The following is a 23,613-nucleotide window of genomic DNA, read 5'->3' as shown; positions in this document are numbered from 1 at the left end:
AGAACTTATCCAGAGCTCGGTGTTCGTGTCGTTCTCGATCGCCTGTGTCACAGAACTTTCAGCTGGGTTATTACTCGCCCTGTTGCTCGACCGATGGGGTCGTAGACTCTGCGGATTTCTCACGATGGCAATGACCTGTGTACTCAGTATCGCTGAACTTATGCTGCATTCCAGTAAATATATCGATCTGTTTATTAAAGTAAAATTAAAACGATTATAATGACGTATTATTGAGAAAAATCTGAAATTAAGTTGATGATGAATGTAAAAGAATTTTGGCAACTTCGAAGGTATTAATCTTGGAAAATAATTATTTTGATGGAACTAGAATTTAGGAATTATTAGGAATTAATTTAGTGGCGAAATTGAAAGAGGTGTGCACATTTTAGAAGCAATAATTTTCTATATGTTGGTTTTCTAGAATTTGGAGATTTATAGAAGTTTAAAGTTTGTGTGAAATTTTAATTTGATTTTGATTAAGCTTCGATCGGACTATATTTTTAATTAAACTTACAATCAAGTATTGTGTACCCAGGATTAATTTTGTATTTTGTAATTTATTCCCCAGTGCTCGCGAAATTAGTAATGTCAATATTGTCGCGATTCTGTCTGAACATGGCAGCCAATGTTGGTCTTCAGTATGCAGCAGAACTTCTGCCCACGCCAGATCGCAGGGCGTATCTTTCATTCATATTTTCGGAATAGTTGCACACTCTTTGGCGCCATATATCACTGACTCGGTAAATAAATATTTATACTACTATTGTTGTTACAACATTTTTGAAACACCGCTAAGTACATCCACGTTCAACTTCTCTTTAATTTATCCCAAAAGATACAATAAGCGCTATTTGAAATTATGAAAAAGTTCTCATGTAAATTTTCTCATGAAAATGTAAAATAGTTTTTTTCTTACCTTAAAACAAGTTGTTTCCTGAAGAAGTTAAATATTATAAAAATCTGATCAAAATATTTCTCACTTTCTAGAAAGCCCGTTTTGGAAGTTGCAACCAACGCTTTTCTTTAACTGATCTTTAATCAAAAAATTGAAATTTAAAATAAAAAATGATGGAATAACTTAAGATATGAAACTATATTGGTTGAAACTTTCTAATGAAACTTTTTAAATGAGAAATACTTTGACCAGATTTTCATGGTATTTAACCTTTGCTCATATAAATTAATATTTGTTCATTAGGCTGCAATTTGGGAGGGATTTCCAATGCTCATTATCAGCACGGTGTCCTTTTTTGGCGCTGCACTGGTTTTGTTCCTGCCGGAAACTGTCGGCCAGAATCTTCCTCAGACTATCAAGCAAGGCGAAGAATTCGGAAGGGACCAACATTTCTGGTCGTTGCCTTGCTACCATAAGACACACTTCAATGGACATCGACACTATCACTCCTGTGAACGATAATTATCTGATTTTTAATAATAATTCAATTAAAAAACACGAAGGAGGATTCGTGTTTTTTTAGAAGTAACAATATAACAAGCGGATCAGTCTGACGATTTTTGTACGAGAAAAAATCGGAACATATTATTTTTCTATTCTCCTACATTAATTTTTATTTTTATCGTTTACGTTTAAGAATTTGTAAGCCTTAATTCTAAAAAGAGCGAGCAAGTTAATGGAAAAATTTCACTTAACTATTCGCGTTAATTTCTTCGGTTTAACTTTTGGGAAATGCTTCGTTAGCTTCGGGAATATTCCAACGATTCGTTTTACGTACAAAATAAGCATGATAAATATTACATCACGGTAATGAAAACTATTGACGTAATACCTAAGATAAAGATGCAGAGACATTCTTAGAATTTCTAATGACACCTTTATAGATTTCTCGTTTAATATCGCTATTACATTTGAATCACTTTTACCTAATGGTGTCACATAGTCTCGTTGGAAATTTGTCAAATTCCTTAAAGTGATCACTGAAAATTTTCCTAAATTTCCAAGAATTTATTTATCACGAGGTAAAGAAAATGTGTATTAGAAAGATGAGATCGAAGGTTTATCATTTTTTCAATTATGGCGAACGCAATATGTAATCAATGAAAATTTTATATTTTCACGTTGAAAGTTTCTTCAGATAATTATTATCCAGATGATGACTAACTCTTACGAATTAATGCGTGTCTGTAGGATAATCCGGTAGACTTGATCCGCTTTTTATATCGAAAGTTGAGCAATCGGTGACGCGTTCTTATACACCGAACCGCGAAAAGCAAAATTTCATATGATCTCACCAATTTCGGATGTCAGTCAAATCAGTCAAATCAGTCAAATAATAAGTTCGCGTTAATATACACGTTCGATTTTTGAAAAGCTTGTTCAATTTAATAAGAGTCTTGGTAACAGGCTTATGTTTTTAGACCTAATTGGTTGTTTTCATTTACAAGTACCTCGTGTTAAAGTACTCATAAAATGACATTAAAATCAGAAAACTAATAACTGAAAGATTATCATTTTTCCTCTGTGGTAGTTTACATATAACATAATGCAACTAACATATCACGATTAATGCAAAATAAATAAATTACTAATATAGACATTTTTTTAGTAATTTGTATAATCGTGAAACGAATTGAACTTTCTAAAGGCAAATATTAAAGGAAACATGGAATTGATGCCAAATCTATCACAAATATTATTTATACTACTTATTTGCGCAGTTTGAAGCGAATCAAATTGATGAAGGTTTCTTTGTTACATGTTAATTTACATTTTAAAAGACATAACAGGCACGCTAATTAGTTTGCTTAAGATACTTTCGAGATACCAAGTTAGACGCGTTTCCATGAAATCATATCAATTTTACGATGATATTTTTCTATCAAGCATGCAATTATAACCGTATCGTTGATTAGTGCATACAATTATCCATGTACATTCGTCTTTCCGAGTACCGCGCTTCAATATTGCTAATTTCAAATTCGTACATTAATGTTCGTAAATGCTTGAAAATGCTATATAACTGTATCAGCTTCTGTTAAAAACATTTTATAGTAAAATCTCTATAAATTTGTAATATTTTTTAGACAATTTGAATTCATTATATTATACATCATACATTCTAGTCATTTCTAATTAAGTTACTTTTGAGATGTTTAATTACATTTTATGTATATTCTTATAACTCTCTCTGTTACGGCGCGTACGATGGTCCGTGCGCCGTCTGAAACTTTATACTATATACTGATCTACTACATACTATATCCTATAAACTGAATCCTTTGACGTAATCTTAATAGCTTGAAGGAATCTCTAACCCTGTAAGTGTTTTCGGTTTATGGATGGTCCTTAGAACAATGCTTAGGTTTATTGCGCACTCTTACAAATAACGGAGAAAGCGGGTAGTTATTTTTCCAATAAACAATGTCACCCACGAGCCACGTTGGTAGGAGGCTTCCTCCTCCTATCTTCATTCATTAACGTTGGCTATAATCAATGGGCACCCTCACTTTCCTAACGAAAAGTGTGAACAACGAATCCTTTTTCTTCGTTCAGAAAGCACACCCACACTGAGATTTCCTCTCGTGGCGGCACACGAGAACGCAAATCTCACCACTCGAAACCAACTAGTGTCGGACGACGGCAGCGCAGTGGTTAGCGCCATAGAGTACAAACGTTCGGATCCCGGGTTCAAATCCCGGCGCCTCGTACTTTTCCAAAGTCCGATTTTTCTTCCACGACATCTAAATAAGAAGGAAATACAGCAGTACTACACCCCGGCAAGCGACATCTACAGCCAGCAGGCTACAATTATCACGGATATATGAAGGAAGACGGAGAAAAAGAAGAAAAAAAGTGTGTTTCGTCCAGAGCCTGCTAGTGGACTCATCAGTAAGGCTTACCTAGCAGGCTCATGCCTTAGATACAATGGAAGGAGGGGGAAACAAAGCTATGTACATGGCAGAGACATTGAAGACGGATTCCTCCCTCCCACGGCCGGACACTGTATCCAAGGCCGGTCGGATCTCCTACCCTCTCTTGCGACGTATCCCAGTGGAGCGGCCCCACTCTTAATCTAGTTTGGTGGGAAAGGTTCGCGTACACACCGTGTGTAAGAACTATTAAAAACCACACAGTGTATCGCGACTACCTTTCTACTACTTAACCCAAGTCCTATATTATCAGTCTTAGGTCCGAGGCGGCTCCTGTCACGTAAAGTTGGTACTTGGGTGGTAGTAAGAAGGCTGAGTCGTAACCCAACTACTTATTTTCCTTTATAAAACTTTATTATAAACACTTACAAAATAACACCGAACCGGAGAATAGGGGTTGTATGAGTACAGCAACTAGAAGAGGAACAAGAACTGCCCGAGCTGGGTGAAGTCTCGGTTTATATACGTTTTGGTTTTAGGATGTTGAGGGGATAGGTGTAGGTTATGATGTAGAAAAGTGTCCGAAGGTCGGGGGTCCATATCCTATCTCTGATGTGGACTTTGGTGCATCACAGCCTTGGTGTATGCTATGATGATAAGGTGGTGATGTATCCAAAAGTGTCCAAAGGTCGGGGGTCCATATCCTATCTCTGATGTGGACTAAGGTGCCTCACAGTCTTGGTGTATGCTATGATGATAAGGTGGTGATGTGTCCAAAAGTGTTCGAAAGTCGACCGTCGATGTATTATCACTGATGTAGGTTGAGATGTGATTGATGTCACATACTCCCCTCTTTAGATTGATTTTGGTCCTCCAAAATCTTAGTGTTTCCTCAGTATGGAGCGATGGAATTGGACTCTGACTGGTTCGACTTGTACTTGTTCTTCTTCGTCGTGGTATATGCTTTTGCTATTTCAACCTGTGAAGGTTGTTGGCTGGTTAAATTTCGACTACGATTAATAGGGATAATTTGCTAAGTTTGACGAAATGCCGCAGTATCACGTGTTGAATCTTTTGTAGACTTTCTAACAGCCTGTGATATAGAATGAGTTAGTGGTCTTTGAGTAATGGTTTTATACTATCTTGTTGTTTCTTTATAGTTTGATTGTTATCCAGTTGTTCCTTTGATACTTGCATTTCTTTGTTCTGTTTAGCAACTTCTAAAGCCTTTTCAGCATCTACAACTGGTTCTTTTTCCATGCATGTAATTTCTTCTTCAACCAGTACAACTGTGCTTTCCTCTATAGTTCGTGTTTTTGTGTCATTTAGTAAACTTTTCAATTCAATTTCCACAGTATCTGGAGCTTTGGATACCGACTGACTGTCATCTTCTGCATTTTCAATGCCCCAATCATCAAAGATATCCTGAATGACACTTCTTTTGCTAGTTATGCGCACTTGTTCACCCTCATTTGTATTAAATATTTCAACATCGTTCGTACTTTCTTTATCTAAAGATGTGTCACCTGCATATCTTGAATGATCTCCAATCTCAGTTGTATTCTCTGCTAGCTCTTCTTGAAATTTCTCATCTTTTTTTTTTTTTTTTATATTGATCATCAATTTGTGGGTCCTTATTTATTATTTCTTGTTCTACTTCATTAATCGCAGCGTTCTTTATGCTCTCTGTCTCACTACTTTCCTTACTTTAAAAATTTTTTTTTGTTTTTATTTAAATCTGTTACATCACATTTATTTACTACTAAACCATCTTGAATTGTATTATCTGTACATTCCTGTGACTTATTTTTTTTTTTGATTTTCTGGAATATCATGCACATTCTTTATAATATCAGTCGTTGATTCTGATATTAATGAAGAAGATACATCTACTTTTATCGATGATTCTACTTTATTAATGTCACTGTGCACTTCATCTAGTTGTTCCATAGTAAAACATCAAGATTGTTACAATTACTTAGGAAGTCATGGATTGTTATTTAAATATTTACTGCACTTTTCCATCAATGTAACCCTTTATGGCAGTTTGACATTCTACAGAACACCAATGCTGTTCCATTTTTCTAAGCTTCCGTCAAAAGTAGGGAGCCGAAGATCTGGTAATTTAATGGATATCGGATTTAAACTTACGGATGATGCACAGGTTGGAGGGTTTATGGATGTCGACGGCGAAGCTGTTTGCGCGTTCCTCAGAAGATTTTGTAGCCTTGTATCTACCGCGACGTACTGATCCCTTATTTCGAAGCCGCGCGCTTGTTCCTTCTCGTCCAATACTTCTAATTCGAGTTGGATCGCTTCGAATTGACTCGCAACTTCGGTCAGTTGTTTCTCGTAGTTCGTTAATAAGGAGTTTTGCTGACTCCCGGATTGCTCGTACTCGTCCAGTCGGGTCGATAAGTATGTGAATCGGCCGCTACAATAGCCTCGTCTCCGACGCAGGGAGATGAGTTGATCTTCGCTCGTCATCGTTGCCGAGGATAGGAGATGGTCGAAATAAGGAACGAGCTTACCTTACTGTCGTGCGGCGTGAGGTCGCGTGTATGTTTGGTGAGGAACGCCTTGTTCCTTCCCGACGGCCACTCGTTCGGTTGTATTGTTAAGTTGTGAAATTCGTTGCGTTAATGACTGTCCAGCTGCGGCGGAAGGCTGCGTGGTTGCGTTCCCTTGCCAATGGGATGTGCTTCTTCGAAGGTGACGCGCCTGACGTCACTGGTTTCGCTGTAGTGGTTGCTCCCGCTCCCGCTGCTGGTTTTGATAAAGTCACGTGGCACTGTGTGGTCACTGGTAAGTGCACTCTTCACTGGCACGTAATCCGGCTCGAAGGACCAAATGTTACGACCGTTCGCGGAGAGACGTGATCGCGAGATAGCACGTCAACGAGAGTTGTAAATTCTCGCTACGATCATGTTAATCGACGCCGCGAAATAGTCGTTCCCCTGTTTCGTTTAGGATAACAGAGGTGGTTCAATGAATATAGCACTGTGTTAACACTAATAAATTAACGTTTATTTCAACTGGCCGGCTTAAACATACGAAAATGGGCGTCAAACGATAATGACTTATTACACGGACTTTCCTTAGAAGAAACAAATCACCAACATTTTTTGGGCGACTCGCAAACCTTGAAGACGCTGGGGGTGTTTTGGAATTCATCCGACGACTCTATTCTTTACTCGGTCGAAGTCAAATCCACGCCCTCCCGAGTCACGAAACGAATCATCAGCTCGGAGATTGCAAAAATTTACGATCCGCTCGGTCTGCTCGCACCGGTGATTGTTCGGGCCAAGATGCTACTTCAACGAATATGGTCGTCGAAAATCGATTGGGATGAATCACTTCCGATCGAGTTACATACAGAGTGGGAAAGGTACTATGCCCAATTGCCCTTATTAAACAACGTCAGGTTCCCACGCAAAGCAATAATCGAGTCCGCTATGGAAATTGAACTGCATGGTTTCTGCGATGCCAGCGAAAAGGCTTACGGAGCCTGTGTTTATCTCCGAACCCTTACCATCAACGGCCGTGTTTGGACCCAACTTTTAACCGCAAAATCGAAAGTCGCCCCACTCAAGTGCCAGACCATTCCTCGGCTCGAGCTGAGCGGAGCACTCCTTCTTACGTCCCTGATGTCAACAGTACAACAAGCCCTATCACACAAAATTACTCGAACTATCTATTGGACCGATTCCACTATCGTCCTCCATTGGCTCAATACATCACCTCACACCCTTAAAACATTCGTCGCTAACAGAGTCTCCGAAATTCAAACAAAAACCAGCATCCGCGATTGGCGCCACGTTCCTACCGACGACAATCCCGCGGACTTAATATCACGCGGCCAAACACCCGAAGAGTTTCTGCGCCCAACCATCTGGCAGCACGGTCCTGCATGGCTCTACCAGTCGGAAGGCTATTGGCCGACATGGGCGCTAACACCGCAAATTGAAGTACCGGAGCAGGAAGGGGCGATTTGTCTGTCCGCAAACCCCGCCGATTACAGTTTGTTGCAAAGGTATTCATCCTGGCCCAAGTTGATACGAATCATAGCTCGTTGCCTCCGTTGGAGACAGAAAAGGAACCGAGCGGCACCCCTAACCGTTACCGAATTACGCATAACGCACAATAAACTGATAAAATTGTTGCAAAACATCCATTTCTCCGAGGAAATTCGTACACTCCAAAAAGATCGGAACGCGGCGATAAAGGGTAAGCTCACGCGACTCAATCCGTTCATAGACAAGGAAGGAATATTGCGAGTCGGGGGTCGACTCAGTCATTCGTCGATGACCTTCGCCCAGAAACATCCCATAGTATTACCCAAGTCATCCGTTACAACACGCATCATAGAACACGAGCACAAGATCCACATGCATTCCGGAACGCAGGCTACGTTATACGCAGTAAGACAAAGATACTGGCCCGTCGACGGTCGAAGTCAAGTATGGCGGGCGATCAAAGGCTGCGTCCGCTGCTGCCGCGCTCAACCACCGCCGGTAGAATACGTGATGGGTAATCTGCCGGAGGCGCGAGTAACGGAATCTCGCCCATTCACAAACGTCGGCGTCGATTACTGCGGGCCGTTCCACATCAAGGAAAAACGAGATCGTAACCGTCGTCAGATAAAGGTATACGTAGCCATTTTCGTATGCCTAGCAATTAAAGCGGTACACATCGAGCTCGTTGACGATCTCACTAGCGAAGCCTTCATCGCCGCTCTTCGCAGATTTATCGCTCGACGAGGGTATTGCTCCACCATCCATTCTGATAACGGCACCAACTTCAGAGGAGCAAGCAACGAATTACGAGAGCTTCACGATTTATTACAATCGGACGATCACAAGGAAAAAGTAACCGCATTTTTAGCCGACAAACAAATCGAATGGCGCTTCATTCCCCCTCATTCACCGCATTTCGGTGGGCTATGGGAAGCAGCGGTGAAGTCATTCAAACGCCACCTCAGGCGTGTAGCCGGCACCGAGTTACTCACCTCTGAACAATTGAATACTCTTATCATAGAAATAGAAGCAGTCCTCAATTCCCGCCCGCTAACTCCTATCTCCACCGATCCAAATGATCTCCTAGTCCTCACTCCCGGACATTTTCTCATTGGCGATTCACTAATGTGCTTACGTGATCGAGATTTCAGAGACATTCCATCAAACCGACTCTCCAGATGGCAGCATATCCAACAGCTTAAACAGCATTTTTGGAACCGCTGGCATAAGAAGTATTTGAACGAGTTAACCAAACGCAATAAGTGGAGCAAGGGTGGACACGGCATCCAAAAAGGCACAATCGTCATCCTCAGAGAGGACAACGTTCCCTCCATGCATTGGCCTCTGGGCCGAGTTATCAAGGTTCATCCAGGCGCCGATGGTGTCATCCGGACAGCTACAGTTCAGACGGCAAAGAGCGTTTTGGATCGGGCCGTCAAAAGGCTTGTCCCACTGCCAATTCAACCCGATCTCGAGAAACCCGAACAACTAGCCACCGAGACGAACTAAGATAGGAACTTCAACCACATCTCACTAATTTGATCGGTACCCTCTCAACGGGGGGAGAATGTTACGCCATGCGGCTTGCCATAGATCATATTCTTAACCGTCGGTCGCGGCACTATAATGTCGCGGACGGATCGTCGCGGCTGCCCGACAAATAAACATTGTAGTGGCAAGCGCATGGCTCATTAAGCGGAGCGACCTCCAGAGGCGTCGATTCGTGGCCGTTATTTTATCTGGCGTAAACAAATGTGGCGTGATCCGAACGTAGTGGGGGTCACCTTCCAGAAAAAACCAACAAATCGAAGGGCGGGCAGAACGTTTCGAGAAGCCAAACAGTCAATACATATCTTATATCGCGCATTACGTAGTTACATTTCTTTTGTTGTTCCATTTATATCTTTCTAATTAATAAGTTGTTGAAATAAACGTTAATTTATTAGTGTTAACACAGTGATATATTCATTGAACCACCTCTGTTATCCTAAACGAAACAGGGGAACGACTATTTCGCGGCGTCGATTAACATGATCGTAGCGAGAATTTACAACTCTCGTTGACGTGCTATCTCGCGATCACGTCTCTCCGCGAACGGTCGTAACAAATGCTGTATCAGTTTATATTTTTCTTCATCATGAAGTTTTATTATATCACCTAATTCTTCCTGATGTTTTTTTTCTTTTTTTTCAATTTTCAAATAAGAGTGTGTTTTCTATGTGAATCTTTTAATTCTTGGTTCGCCTCGAGTAAGCGATTATTAACATCTTTGGAAATTTTTTGGACGTTTTCCAGTTCTTTTCTAAGAAAATTATTTTGTTCGTTCATATCTTTTACTTTACCTTCAATTTCTACCCTACGCAATATTTCAAATTTATTTTCATTGACAAGGATCATTTTTCTTATTTTTCAAAATCCAGTTTCAATTTATTAGTTTCTTCTTCATATTTATATCCAAAATCACCCACTTTTTCATATTCACCCTTTAGTTCGTTTAGTTCACATTGAAGGGCAGATTATTTGTCCTTGTGGTTCAAGAACTACATTTTATCTCTTTTGCATCTTTAGCTCCAGCTTCACGTTCCTCCATTGAATTACTAACACATGAATTAAGTTTGGCCTTTTTTTTTTGTTCCAGCAAGTCAACTTCATATTTGTGACTTATGTTATTTCTTCTAATTTTATTGTTAGTTCTTCAATTTGTATTCCAAAAGATTGAACTCTTTTTACGTGCGTGTGTGTGTGTTTTTTTTTTTTTTGTAACTCGTCGAGTTGCAATTCTAATTTTTGCACTTCCTCCTTCATGTCCTCTATGTGCTTCTCGAACTCTTGTGTCGTCCTGTCTTTGTCGGAACATTCTACTTGAAGATCAGCGAGTTGATGCTCGGGATCGTAATTCAATTTTTGGTCGTTAGCAGTAATAAGCTCACATAACTTCACTTTTGAACTTGATCTTGTTTGGTCTTGATTGTGTTTTCGTGGTGCTTGTGGTGTTCTAAAAGTAATCGTCACGTTGCTTGCATTTTTAGTGCACATTGATACACTGCACTCTGCACAGGCAATGCTTTTGTTGTCATGAAATCTCTCTAACTTTTCAGTAACAAAACCTTTTATTTTATTATTTAATTTTGGATCATGCGCCCCTGGTGGAGATACATTATGTGTTCTCTTTACCTTTATTATGCACACGTTTTCCTTTTGCTCTCAATTTTTCGATCATCTTGTGCTGTTCTATATATTGTGTTCTTATGTTCTTCGCATATAAATCCTGTCGATTGATTTTATCTTTCAGTTGAGGTACATGTTTAATTCTTTACCTTTTTTTTTTTTAATGGATTTCTTGATAATCTTTTAGAAGTTGCTCGTTATATTTGGAAAGCTTTCTCACTTCGTCTTCAGCTGTTTCCTAACGGGATTTTTCTTCTTCAAGTTTTTCTGTAATCATTTTTTCTAAACTTCTCTATTTATTCTGTTCTTCTTCGAGTAATTCATTACGTTTCGGTATCTGGCTATCTTTTCCTTTAAAACATTTTATTTTATCAGAGAGTTCTCCTATTTTCAAACTTGCTTCATTTAAGGTAACTTTATGAATTTCCGATTGATGCTTTAACATTTGATGTAAGTCTTCTATTGCTGTTTCACGTTCTTTCAACTGTTCATTAAATTCGTTGTTTAGCATATCCACTCGAGAAATTTCGAGTTCTTGAGCATCGTTTCTTCTTTTAGAAATTTGGCTTATTTTCTCTCGCCTGCTGCTACATGTTGCTGTCATTTTATCAACTTCTTTCTTCTTTTTTTTTCTTTTTTTTTTTGAACTTAAAATCTTGATTTAAGGTTTGTGTTTCACTATATGATTTATTATTATTAACTAGTTCAACATTATTTTCAGTAGATTTTTTTTCGCGTGATTTTTATACTTATTTAAATAGTTTAACATGAGCAAATGCATCGTACGTCAGATATACCATTTTTAATAAATTTACAACTCGAGTTACCTCTGAACGAGTCGCATGATTGATCAATAAGCCATGAGTAATTATGCAAATTCAGTTTTTTTTCACCTATTTATTTGAATATTATAACAAAGACTTTACATTGAATATTTTATTAAAATTGTAAGTTTTTCATAAACGCTTCAAAATCCACAGTCTATTGATCAACTCCTCTATCCTTTCTCTTTCTTCTCACTAAAATAGATAAATTCCTAATGTAGTTTGTGGATAATATTCTTTTTTTTTTTTTTTTTCTAAAGCAAATCACATTTATCATCTGATATATTTTTTGAAATAATTTCTGTCTGTACATTTTCTTCTTTTCCCCTACTTCTTTTTCTCCTTCTAATGAATTCTTTTTATTCCGTAAAATAGTTTTTGTATATTCAATTTTGTTAAGTGCAATCCTTATTTCTGATAACTTACTTTTATTAGATAATTCTTGTGAATCTTCTACTACATCTTCCATATCATTTTGAGTGCGGCTTCTACCTTCAGTAAATTTAATATCTTGAACCGTATCATTAATTTCAAAAGCTCTTTCGGTATCAAGTAAATCGCACTTATTATTGAATATACCTTTTGAATTGACTTCTGTCTCTGTAGTTTCTTCTTTTGTATCTTCTTCGAGTTTTCTTTGTTCTTCTAATCCACCCTTCTCATTTTGTAGGATCTTCCTTGTATCTTCATCTTTTTTAACTTCGACTTTATCCGATCTCCTAGGTCTGCCTCTATGTTTCGCTTCATCAGTTGCTATTACACCCGTTACTGCATTATAATTTTCTACAGATTTATACCTATCGCTATCACTAGCTGTGTTCGTTAAAAGAACTTCCCTTCGTTGACGAGTATCAGTTGTTTCGTTTTCACTATCTGAAATTGATTTTTGTTTAACACCTCTTTTTTCTTCTTTGGCAAATATATTTTCTACATTTTCAGATGCCTTTTGTTTATTAATTATTTGAGACTTGTCTTCGATTAATTTCGTCTTTAAAGCGCTTCGCAAAATTTTATTTGTGTTTGATTGTCTGGTTTGATTATAAACAATTTCTTCAAATTTTGGCGAAGTAGCAGGCTTTGCAGCAACATTATAACGACTGCTCCGTTTACTACTATCTAACATAGATGGAGATGGATTCTTGTCATCTTTATTCTCTAAAGACTTCTCTTGTGTATTAGCATCTAAATTTCTCGACATAAGATCTGCTGAAGTTTTTGATTCTGTAGTGTCACACGCATTTTTCGCTGTCATCATTTGGTCTTCTTCTATAAGCAAATGTTCATTATTGTAAGCATTATCTCTTGCTTTTTGTATGGATTCTAATGATATATTTTGTTCAACGTTGTCTATTGATTTTGTATCATTTTCAGCAGTTGATTTACTAACTGCTTCTAATTCCTTCGTTGCAATTTGGTTTTCTTTATTTGTATCGCCGTCCAAAATATTTCTCATTGAAATATTATCCTTCTTGTTATGATCTTTTTCTGCTTCTCCTAAACTTTTACTTTTTTTGTCAAACCATTCTTGTAAATTTTGAGTATCTTGTGACAAATATGGTGACAAATCATTATACAATACTGCAATATCTTCTTTCCTTCGTTTCACAGACTCTTTCTGGTATTCTGTTGCGCTATTGACATCAAACATTAAGTCTGTTTTAATGAAAATATAATCCTGTGAAGCGGTGTCAATTGATACTTTCTTTTCATAAGAATTTTCTACATTAGACTGCAATTCTTTTGAAAATTCTTTCAAAACCATTTCTTCATTTCCTACAGTAACGTCTGTTTTCTCCAAGCTTTTGTTCAAATTATTAGAAACTAAACTACCCTGATAACTCCGACTAGTCGCTGCTTTAATAGTCTCCTTTAACAGTTTTCTTAACTTGATTTCGTTCTGCTTCTGCATAGCGTCTAGTATGGCCCGAATACTTGGATCCACACCAGTAGCCATAGCCAAGCCGGTGAAAATTATCCTTTGTTCCGTGGTATATATAGGGTAAAACGAATGGTAGACCGCAGCATAGTGGTTTCCAACGATCCACACTTGTTCTAATTCCTCACTCAACGTCTTTCGTGTCCATTGACGTAGAAAAAGGTAAGTTATTGTAATATCGGAATATATTAAAGGTGTAATTTTGTCCGATTAATTATAATTTATTAATAATGGATTGAAAATACAGATATTAGTTAGACAGAGAAACGATGTTTGATTAACAGGAAAACTAAATGCAACGCTCGTATTTACATCAAATAACTTGACAACTATTTGGTAACTCTCTCTCTCTCTCTCTCTCTCTCTCTCTCACTAGCAACTCTAACACTCGACAACACTCGCAACTCAATTCTAACGACTCTATGCTTCGACGTCTCGATCAACTCTGAACCTCGCCAATGCATTCCTGCTCGGTCCTGCACACACACACACACACACACACACTTTTCGGCTCACATACTCTGGCCTCTCGATTGCCACTCCTTGAAATATGAAACCGTACTTCTGTTTTGACGCTGCTTATCTTTTCTCGCGTCACTGTTACTAGGCGCTCTTGGATGTAAACAAACCACAAAAAGACGGCGTACACGGTGTTTTCTAATTTCAGCCGATCTCCAATCAAAGCTATTCTACGATATTACATTATCGTATAATAATAAGCTTTTAATCGTTTAATAATAACTCGTCAAGTAGAAATTCCACACGAAGCATTGTGAAGAATAATACTTGAAGAAGATCTATGTTCTTACGAGATTGGCTGTGTACAAGAACTTTGTTGGATAGATTGTATCGTTTGACGAAAATTTTATTGTTGAAAGTTAAGAAAGTTGGAAAGAAAACCCACGCTGTCTCGAAGATGTCTTGTTTTTCAGATGCTGTAAATTGACAAATAACTAGATATTAGTATTGACATTATTTGATGTCATATCTGACCTTAAAGTATAAATAAAATCAATCTAGGAATTAATGAAATTTCAAACATTTTTTCTAAGAAAACAGAAGTTTTGTTCCTCCTAATGAGTATCACATGATGCAATAGAAAAATAATTTGACATTGAAAATCGTGTCAAGATCAATTTCGAAGCTATAAAATCGTCTTAAAAAAACGCCGTGATAAAAAATTTTTTGACACCTTGTACAAAGGTGCATATCAACGTAAGTGTACCTGTATGTCTATATTCGAGATTATTTATCTATTCAAGATAGCAAAGTAAAAATACTATATAGAGGATTTAATTAATGTGTGGATCAACGTATGTATCACTATATGTAACAATAATATTGACTGTATATGTACGTGTGTAATAAAAGATTTCCGGTTTACAATGTTTACGATACTGATATAAAAATACCATATAGAGGATTTAATTAACGTGTATATCTACGTATATATCATTATATGTAACAGTAACATTATGTGCATATGCGTATAATATTGGTTAAATGTTAAATGTTAATATTGGTTAAATGCGTTAAAGTGAAATGTTATTTACCTATTCAAGATAGCAAAGTAAACATACCATACAGAGGATTTACTACTGTTAACACTCGGTATTCTCGTATTCAAAGTATTTAACCAAATAATTTGGGAATCCAGCGGACGAGCTTGTATTTAATATGATTATATTTAATATAACAACTTTACTCAATATACGCGTAGGATTTTAAATGTCATGAGGGTTGCAGCGGACTCAATTTTAATGTACCTCGATATCTTAGCTTCTTATAATATCCTAATAAAATGTTATTTATCGATTACAATTGTCCTGTCGTATTTTATAGTGTTTGCTTTATAAATGTGAACTTTATTCAAAAAGAGTTCATCGATGATTATCCATTACAGGTTGTTAATAAACCTGAATTATGCACAAAGGAATTGCCGTTAATAACTTAAGATTCTCTGCCCGTCGTACAGGGTACATATAGTAATTATTCTCGACGATCGTAACGTTTAAGTCCAATTCGAGCTTATAGTTCCATGCGAGTTAAACAACGACAATAGTTTGAATTTCTATTTGTTCGTTTGTCGTCTGTTTATACCCGGAGCACCTGCTGTAAACCAATAGAAAATTTATTAGATCTATAAATAACACATATAAAACTTATTAATTTATAATTAATATAAAATAGGAGAGCACGAAACTTCCTATTTTATGGATATGTTAAATCTTTGTAAAAAATACCATATCATTAGTATCATTTTAATCGTTCTAAAGGATTTAGCCGCATAAAGCTGTGACCCTTGGAAGAGTCGATGTTCACGCGTGACAAATTGAAATTGTGCGAAGGTTCCGGTACGAACATCACAAGCGTCGATACCAGGGGCACAGGCACATGTTCTGGGTTCATTATATATTTATAAAGGGCTGACGATTCAGTGGATGGTCCGGGTAAATTTAAATTGTAAATGAACGCATTGCTGGTTTCAAGTAAAAGCCTGGATAAGAGCGGATACGGTATGAGAGTCTGTCGTGGAAAGGGGAACAGGCCGTTTTTATTTGTAAAGTTTGAATCTCCTCGATATTGAAGATGTTGAAGCTGCAAGTATGTATTTCATTTTAATCCATTCGAGACCGAGATTTAATTGTAAGACGATACCTAGGTGTCGGTAGGATCTGAATGTTTAGTTGGAATGATTCTGTGTTTTACTCTCTCCAGGGTATCCTTTTCATACTTTGATTTTAAATCGATGACAATCTTAAATAGTATACCTCATATTTTTAAAATATAAAATTATATACTATGTTATTCTATAATGTATTATGTACAGTCATATATATATATATATATATATATATATATATATATATAATAATTCTATATTGAAAAAAATATGAAATTAACATGATATATACATTACTACATAAGTTATATATAAAATATGTATATTATACTCTTGCCTACTGACTGATATGAATTTCTTTCGGTCTCGAATGCGTTAAAAGAGTGCGCAAAGAAGTCGAAATTACTTATTGTAATTAGTAAAACGACCTGAGAGGCAGACAGATACAAGAAAGAAGGAATATTATATTAGCGGCATTATCATGTTTTTGCTCTCTTTAAGTCTTTCATCGAGACAGACAATCTACAGGTATTAATCGACCAATTTCTCCAAGCCGATAACTTCGAATTGATGTTTATATATAAGAAGTGTTATGTGTTAATCTGTCTAAATGTTTAAAAGGTGTTATAAATTAAATGTTGTTAAACGATACGTAAGTGCCTTTTGATCGTAAATTTTACTATCAAGGGGTCTTTTATGTATGCGTAATCATTGTGAATTATAACAATTTATGTGATCGATATTAAAGGTGTTTAAAAGCATGTATTTTTTTCTATATTATTATTCTCCTATATTATTATCCTATATTATTATAGCATTCCTATATTATTATAATATCCAATTACATGTTGATACACAAGATATACAGATTATTATTTATAACATTTTGGTTTTCTTAATTGAGTCATTCATTTAGTACAAATGATAAGAAATTAGTAATAATTCACAAAAAAAGGATATGGTAGTAGAAATATTATAAAAAAACATTTTCTGTTTTAGTGTAGAGTTACTCCTTCTTACAGACAGTGTCGTACAAATCTGTACGTCTCTGAGAAAATGTAGGTATCTGAGCCCTTACTTCCTCAACAACTTTTAGATCTGATAGAAAAAAGAAACATACGAAGTAATAAGTAATGCTTACTAATAAATTCAACAAATACAGAGGAAGATGGCTAAATCGATAAATTAACGAGACTAAAAATTAATTACATCATGGATCTCTCGCTTTTAATTTTAAGCTGTAAATTACCGATATCGGTGACTGCCATATTCTCTTGAGTTTCCAAATCGTAAAGAATCTTTCCCCAGGGATTGGTCAACTGTGTATGTCCCCATGCGACGTAACTTGCTTAAGGAACACGAGCCGGTGATATGCAGGCAACGTATAATTGATTATCATTCGCTCTGAAACGCTGAAGTAATGACCAGTGCAGTGGTCCAGTGGTCATATTGAATGCCGCTGGATATATCAGCATTTGGCAACCTAACCCAGAGAAGCAGGAAATATGAAGCCACCGAATACCAATTAACTTCGTAGTTGCACGGTTCACATTCCATCATTTCTGAATATGCGAGGACAGTCCTCTTATTGTGCTTTTAATTCTTTTATTTGTTTCATTTTCAGCAAATATACTGGTTTTTTAAATTAAGCTTCTTTTTATACAGAGTTACAGATTATATTAATTTTATATAGAATATAGTTAAGAAAGATATTTAATTTTTTGCTAGTTAAGTATTGATCGATTAAGTTACTGTACCTTTGTTCCGATAAATGCGTGCCATTTCCTCGAATCTAATATCATAGCAAATGCCAATACCTATTTTACAGCCCTCCACATCGAACGTCGTTAGGGAGTTACCAGGACTGAGTGAATCACTCTCTCGAAAAGTAATCTTATTAGGAATGTCGATGTCGAATAGATGTACCTAATAACATAAAAATGTAGTCGCTAATTCTATTGCTGCAACTTTTGTAATTTAATATCAAAGTTACCAACTCCTAAACTTTAATTACTTTTTATTTAATAACTGACAGCGTTTTTATCACTTTCTTTTATTAAAAAATCTTATCATTTAATAATGTTTAAAAAGGAGAAAAAATAAGTATAATAATATTTTAAGTATGTGAAAAATTTATACAACAACAAACACATTACAACAAAAATGGGCGTTTCCCGTATCATAACGTATTTTATAAACCGTAAATTATAGAATTGGTTATAGTATACGTATGTACATATGTATATTCCTAAATTATTCCTAGATAGAGTCACTTTCTTCACCCCAATATTTTCAAATTCAAAGCCATAAAGGAATATATTACTTACCTTTCGGTGTTTTGCTATCAAAGTTCCATCGGGACCCCAAATAGTACAGGTATTGTACAATTTATCGCCCTCTATTTCAGGCATCGTACCACCAACTACATAGATGTTTTTTTCTTTAGCTGCGTTCGATGAAGCAACGCTCGTTTCATCATCAGGAATACTCTCGGCGTATTTTGGAAAGTACTCTGCATTGCAATATTTCAATTAATGAAAAATAACTGTCTTTTGTTCCAACCATAAATTAAATTGAAATGTTTGTCAGTTTTTTATTTTTTAAATTATTAAAATAACTAAGTTTTATATTTCGACTTAATTAAATATGCAATTACTTAGCTAATAGTATATATAATAAATTGTTTCTACAGGTTCAAAATGAAAAATGAATAATTAGAAATATTTAATTACGACAATGCTATTTGTGTTAGCATCAGTGGCTTGTTACTCAACGACTTTGCTAGTACTTTTTGAAACATAAAGTTAGTTTTCAATTAACACTTATACTAGAGGCGGAATTATAAATGCAAAATAATTGATAATACTAATTTATGACTACCTAATTATTAGTATCTTAAAAAATATATTTATACAAAAATCACGATAATCATGAAAATGGGGAAATCCTATATTCTCGAATCAATTCACAATTTATTTTGTATATTAATTAGATTCCGCGCTCATCAGTACGTACTCACTGGCGACATCGAGAAAATGTATCGGCAATTCCTCGTACGACCAGAGGATCGGAAATATCAAAGGATATTATGGCGCAGCGCGAGTGGAGAAACAGAAACATATGAGCTTAACACCGTAATACTCTTATCATAGAAATAGAAGCAGTCCTCAATTCCCGCCCGCTAACTCCTATCTCCACCGATCCAAATGATCTCCTAGCCCTCACTCCCGGACATTTCCTCATTGGCGATTCATTAATGTGCTTACGTGATCGAGATTTCAGAGACATTCCATCGAACCGACTCTCCAAATGGCAGCATATCCAACAGCTTAAACAACATTTTTGGAACCGCTGGCATAAGGAGTATTTGAACGAGCTAACCAACCGCAATAAATGGAGCAAGGGTGGACACAGCATCCAAAAGGGCACAATCGTCATCCTCAGAGAGGACAACGTTCCCTCCATGCATTGGCCTCTGGGCCGAGTTATCAAGGTTCATCCAGGCGCCGATGGTGTCATCCGGACAGCTACAGTTCAGACGGCAAAGAGCATTTTGGATCGGGGCGTCAAAAGGCTTGTCCCACTGCCAATTCAACCCGATCTCGAGAAACCCGAACAACTAGCCACCGAGACGAAATAAGATGGGAACTTCAACCACACCTCCCTAGTTTGATCGGTACCCTCTCAACGGGGGGAGAATGTTACGCCATGCGGCTTACCATAGGTCATATTCTTAACTATCGATCGCGCCACTATAATGTCGCAGACGGATCGTCGCGTCTGCCCGGCAAACAAACATTGTAGTGGCAAGCGCGTGGTTCATTAAGCAGGGCGACTTCCAGAAACGTCGACTCGTGGCCCGTATTTTACCTCGCAGTAAAAGAATGTGGCGTGATCCGAACGTAGTGGGGTCGCCTTCCAGAAAAAACGAAAAAAATCGAAAGGCGTTCAGAACTTTTCGAGAAGTCAAACCGTCAACACATCTGATACGTCGCGCATTACTTATCAATCAAAACGCAGTTACATTTTTTTTGTTCCTTTTATATCTTTCTAGTTAATAAGTTGTTGAAATAAACATTAATTTATTTGTGTTAATTCTGTGGAATTTCATTGAACTACCCTTATTATCATAATCGAAATAAGGGGATCGATCAGTTCGTGGCGTCGATTATTTAATCGTAACGGGAACTTACAACTCTCGTTGACGTGCTATCTCGCGATCGCGTCTCTCCGCGAACGGTCGAAACAAAATGATTCACTAAAAACTGTCCTGAATTCCTCAGAATTTATTTACCGCAAAACTGACAAAGTGTTTATTTAAAAAATGAGGTTGAAGGTAGTCCTTTTCTTTCATTTCATTCATTTTCATTTTCTTTCTTAAGTATGGCTAACACAATATCTAATCAATTAAAATTTTATATTTTCACGTGAAAAGTTTCTTTAGATAATTATTATCAACATGATGACTAACTCTTACGGATTAATACGTGTCTGTAGGGCAATCCTGTGGACTTGATCGGCTTTTTACTTCGAAAGTTGAGTAATCGGTGTCGCTTTCTTACGCATCTTTGAACTGCATAAATGTTTTAAAATTGTTTGATCCAGAATGTACCACACCGGACAATCAAGAAGGCAGGTGCCTTGACTACAGAAAATGTAAACCTCTGCAAGAAATATGGCAGATACAGTACCGTACAGCCACCGATTTTTATAGACGATCAGTGTGCAGATACCAGGGCAATGTTACGATCGTTTGCTGTCCGAACGATCCAAACAAAGAGAAGAGAGAAATTTTAATAAAAACTGTGTATAAGTATAAGGCTTTGCGACCACCATACCGTGGTTTTAGCAACGTCTCTCATACCAGGGTGGTCGATGGTAAACCAGCTGAACTTGGTACGTTTTATGTCTTTCTTTCCGATTAATAATAAGCCATTTACTGCAAAGAATGAACTTTAAAGGCATTAAACAGCACATCAATGTACATTTCAATTAGACTAAATAATAATGCTATGATTTTATCGGTAGTAACTTTACTTATTAACTTGAATTATTTCTTTCTTTTACTTCATGTTAGGAAGAGTATCTTTTTGCTTGAAATAAAAAATTGATATAGGAGTAATAATATGGATAGAGATCAAATCTGTTAGGGCAGAAATTACACGTTTGAACTTTATAGTTCAGTATAGTTCAAATAGAAATTATATAGAATTATTTAATAATTTGTATTCCACTGGAATAAAAATTTAATTTCTGTCTTTATCAAATCTCTATTTCAGAGTATTTGTACGTATGTACTTATCGTCTGCTGTATGATCGAATATCGAATAGGTAATAATCGTTGTTACTCGTTATGTGAGAAAAAATTATGTATATTCACAACTATGACTATTGCATTTTAGGCGCTTGGCCATGGATCGCTGCATTAGGTTTTCGTAATTCCCGAAACCCAGACAAACCACTATGGAAGTACGGAGGTTCCCTGATATCGGCTAGGCATGTTTTGACCGCAGCACATTGTGCACATATGGATGGAATAGAAAACATACACAATCATAATATTGCCATTCTTAGATTGGTGGAGGAGGTGCCATTTTCGAGTAACTCCTCAAATATATATATATATATATGCTATTGAGTATTACTGAAGTATCATATCCTGAAATTTCTTACTGTACACATATATTGTGTCATAAAGCGTGTACAATTCTTTCTCATACTTTTGGTCATTCGTTTCCTGCATTTTCATTTATTTTTTTATTTTTCAGGGTACGTATATCCCATTTGTACGAAAGAGCCCCTACGAAAGAGCAACTTCGTCGGCTATAACCCCTTGTTGCTGGATGGGGAGCGTTAAGATATAGTAAGTGATATCAATTTTATAATAAAATTAAACAGTTCCAGTCTTAAATATCTTTCTTATTTTCTTCGTAGGACGACCACGACGTAATGCATTAATGGAAGTACAAATGCCAGTGATTAAGAACGCCGAATGCAAAATAGCTTATTCCAAATTTCCTAATGAACCTGATATCACTGATGGTATAATATGCGCCGAACATGCTCAGGGTGGAGAGGATTCTTGTACGGTAATTAAGTTACAGAGTTACTACAAACTATACGGTATCTGAAGACACGTCAATTCGAATTAACATCAAATCGACGTCTTAAACATTAGAAATAATAGATAAACACAATTTAATAGTTTTGCCCACTTCTCACACCTCATTATGGTATTTAATCTAATTTCCTTCTAATCTTAGTTTTGCTCAAAATACATATAACATGTACATTATAAATTGGAGTATTTCTATACACAAATCAATAGAAGATTATTACTGTATATAAGTATAATTTCAATACAATTCGATCGATATATTTCAGTATCTTTGATTAAAAATTTAACGATCCTTTCAGGCTGACCGCGGCGGACCACTGCTGATACAACATGAATTAACCTCGTATTTAATAGGTATTGTGTCTTACGCTTATAAATGCGGCACAGCTGGCTATCCCAGCGTTTACACTAGGGTCACATCGTACCTTGACTTCATTCTCCAAGCGATGCAATAATATGATATTACTGTTCCATAAATATCATTGTGTAAAAAACGTAAAGTTGGATTTTCTTATTGTGGAGATAAGAAACAGCTCAAATTCACATTGTTTTGTACGTTACAAATTATAGGCTTAAAATGTACGAAATGTAACTTTGAAACGACACTAATTTTTTACGCACGATAAACCTCCACGACTTAGGTATGTAAAGATGATAAACGTATATTAATTCTATTAATTTGGTAATAATAAACCAACTTTCTGAGAAGTTCTGTAAATTTCGTTTCTGCTGTATCAAGAGAATAATGGAATATTCCACTTAGATCGTATACTTCTTGTATGTACATACAAAATTTTCCGGCTAATCTAAAACACTTCATAAGATAGAGAGCTTCTGGAAATTCGGACACAGAGAGTGCATGAAATACAAGTTAAGTCTCGTGTCTTTCAAAATTATTTTTTATTCGCTAAAAACGTCCTGTGTACTCATGCAATCACATGCAACCTCGAAACTTCGCTTATTTTTTATCACTTTCCAATTCAATACACTGTTTCTGCATTTTTGACTATATGTAAGAGAAATTTCCATTCAGCCAAAGGTTTACTTACAGATTATAGATTCCTATACGACTCTCGGTAAAAATTTATCCGCACTCCAGA

The 23,613-nt window shown here is 36.4% G+C and overlaps 1 protein-coding gene, 2 long non-coding RNA genes and 1 pseudogene across 3 annotated transcripts; 3 read left to right on the top strand and 1 right to left on the bottom strand.

Annotated features, from left to right (window-relative positions):
• The first annotated feature begins 41 nt into the window (after positions 1-41).
• Positions 42-1,561, top strand: LOC117214616. The gene is made up of 3 exons (XR_004488908.1): positions 42-173; positions 569-740; positions 1,199-1,561. It is a non-coding gene; the product is annotated as an uncharacterized LOC117214616 (long non-coding RNA).
• Positions 74-544, bottom strand: LOC117214617. Its single transcript, XR_004488909.1, has 2 exons — positions 515-544; positions 74-187 (listed from the first exon to the last, which is right to left on the bottom strand). It is a non-coding gene; the product is annotated as an uncharacterized LOC117214617 (long non-coding RNA).
• A 4,963-nt stretch (positions 1,562-6,524) lies between the features above and the next one.
• Positions 6,525-8,871, top strand: LOC117214615. The gene is made up of 3 exons (XM_033460819.1): positions 6,525-6,633; positions 6,931-8,783; positions 8,866-8,871. Exons 1-3 carry the CDS (start codon positions 6,525-6,527, stop codon positions 8,869-8,871), a joined length of 1,968 nt encoding a protein of 655 aa, XP_033316710.1.
• Positions 8,872-18,202: 9,331 nt separating this feature from the next.
• Positions 18,203-22,985, top strand: LOC117214618 (annotated as a pseudogene).
• The last annotated feature ends 628 nt before the right edge of the window (positions 22,986-23,613 follow it).

This window comes from Bombus bifarius, unplaced genomic scaffold (assembly GCF_011952205.1).
Source record: "Bombus bifarius isolate JDL3187 unplaced genomic scaffold, Bbif_JDL3187 scf7180000009226_frag, whole genome shotgun sequence".
Classification (NCBI taxonomy): Eukaryota; Metazoa; Arthropoda; class Insecta; order Hymenoptera; family Apidae; genus Bombus; species Bombus bifarius.
Note: the sequence above shows the minus strand (reverse complement) of the source record. Positions and strands in the feature narration are given on the sequence as shown.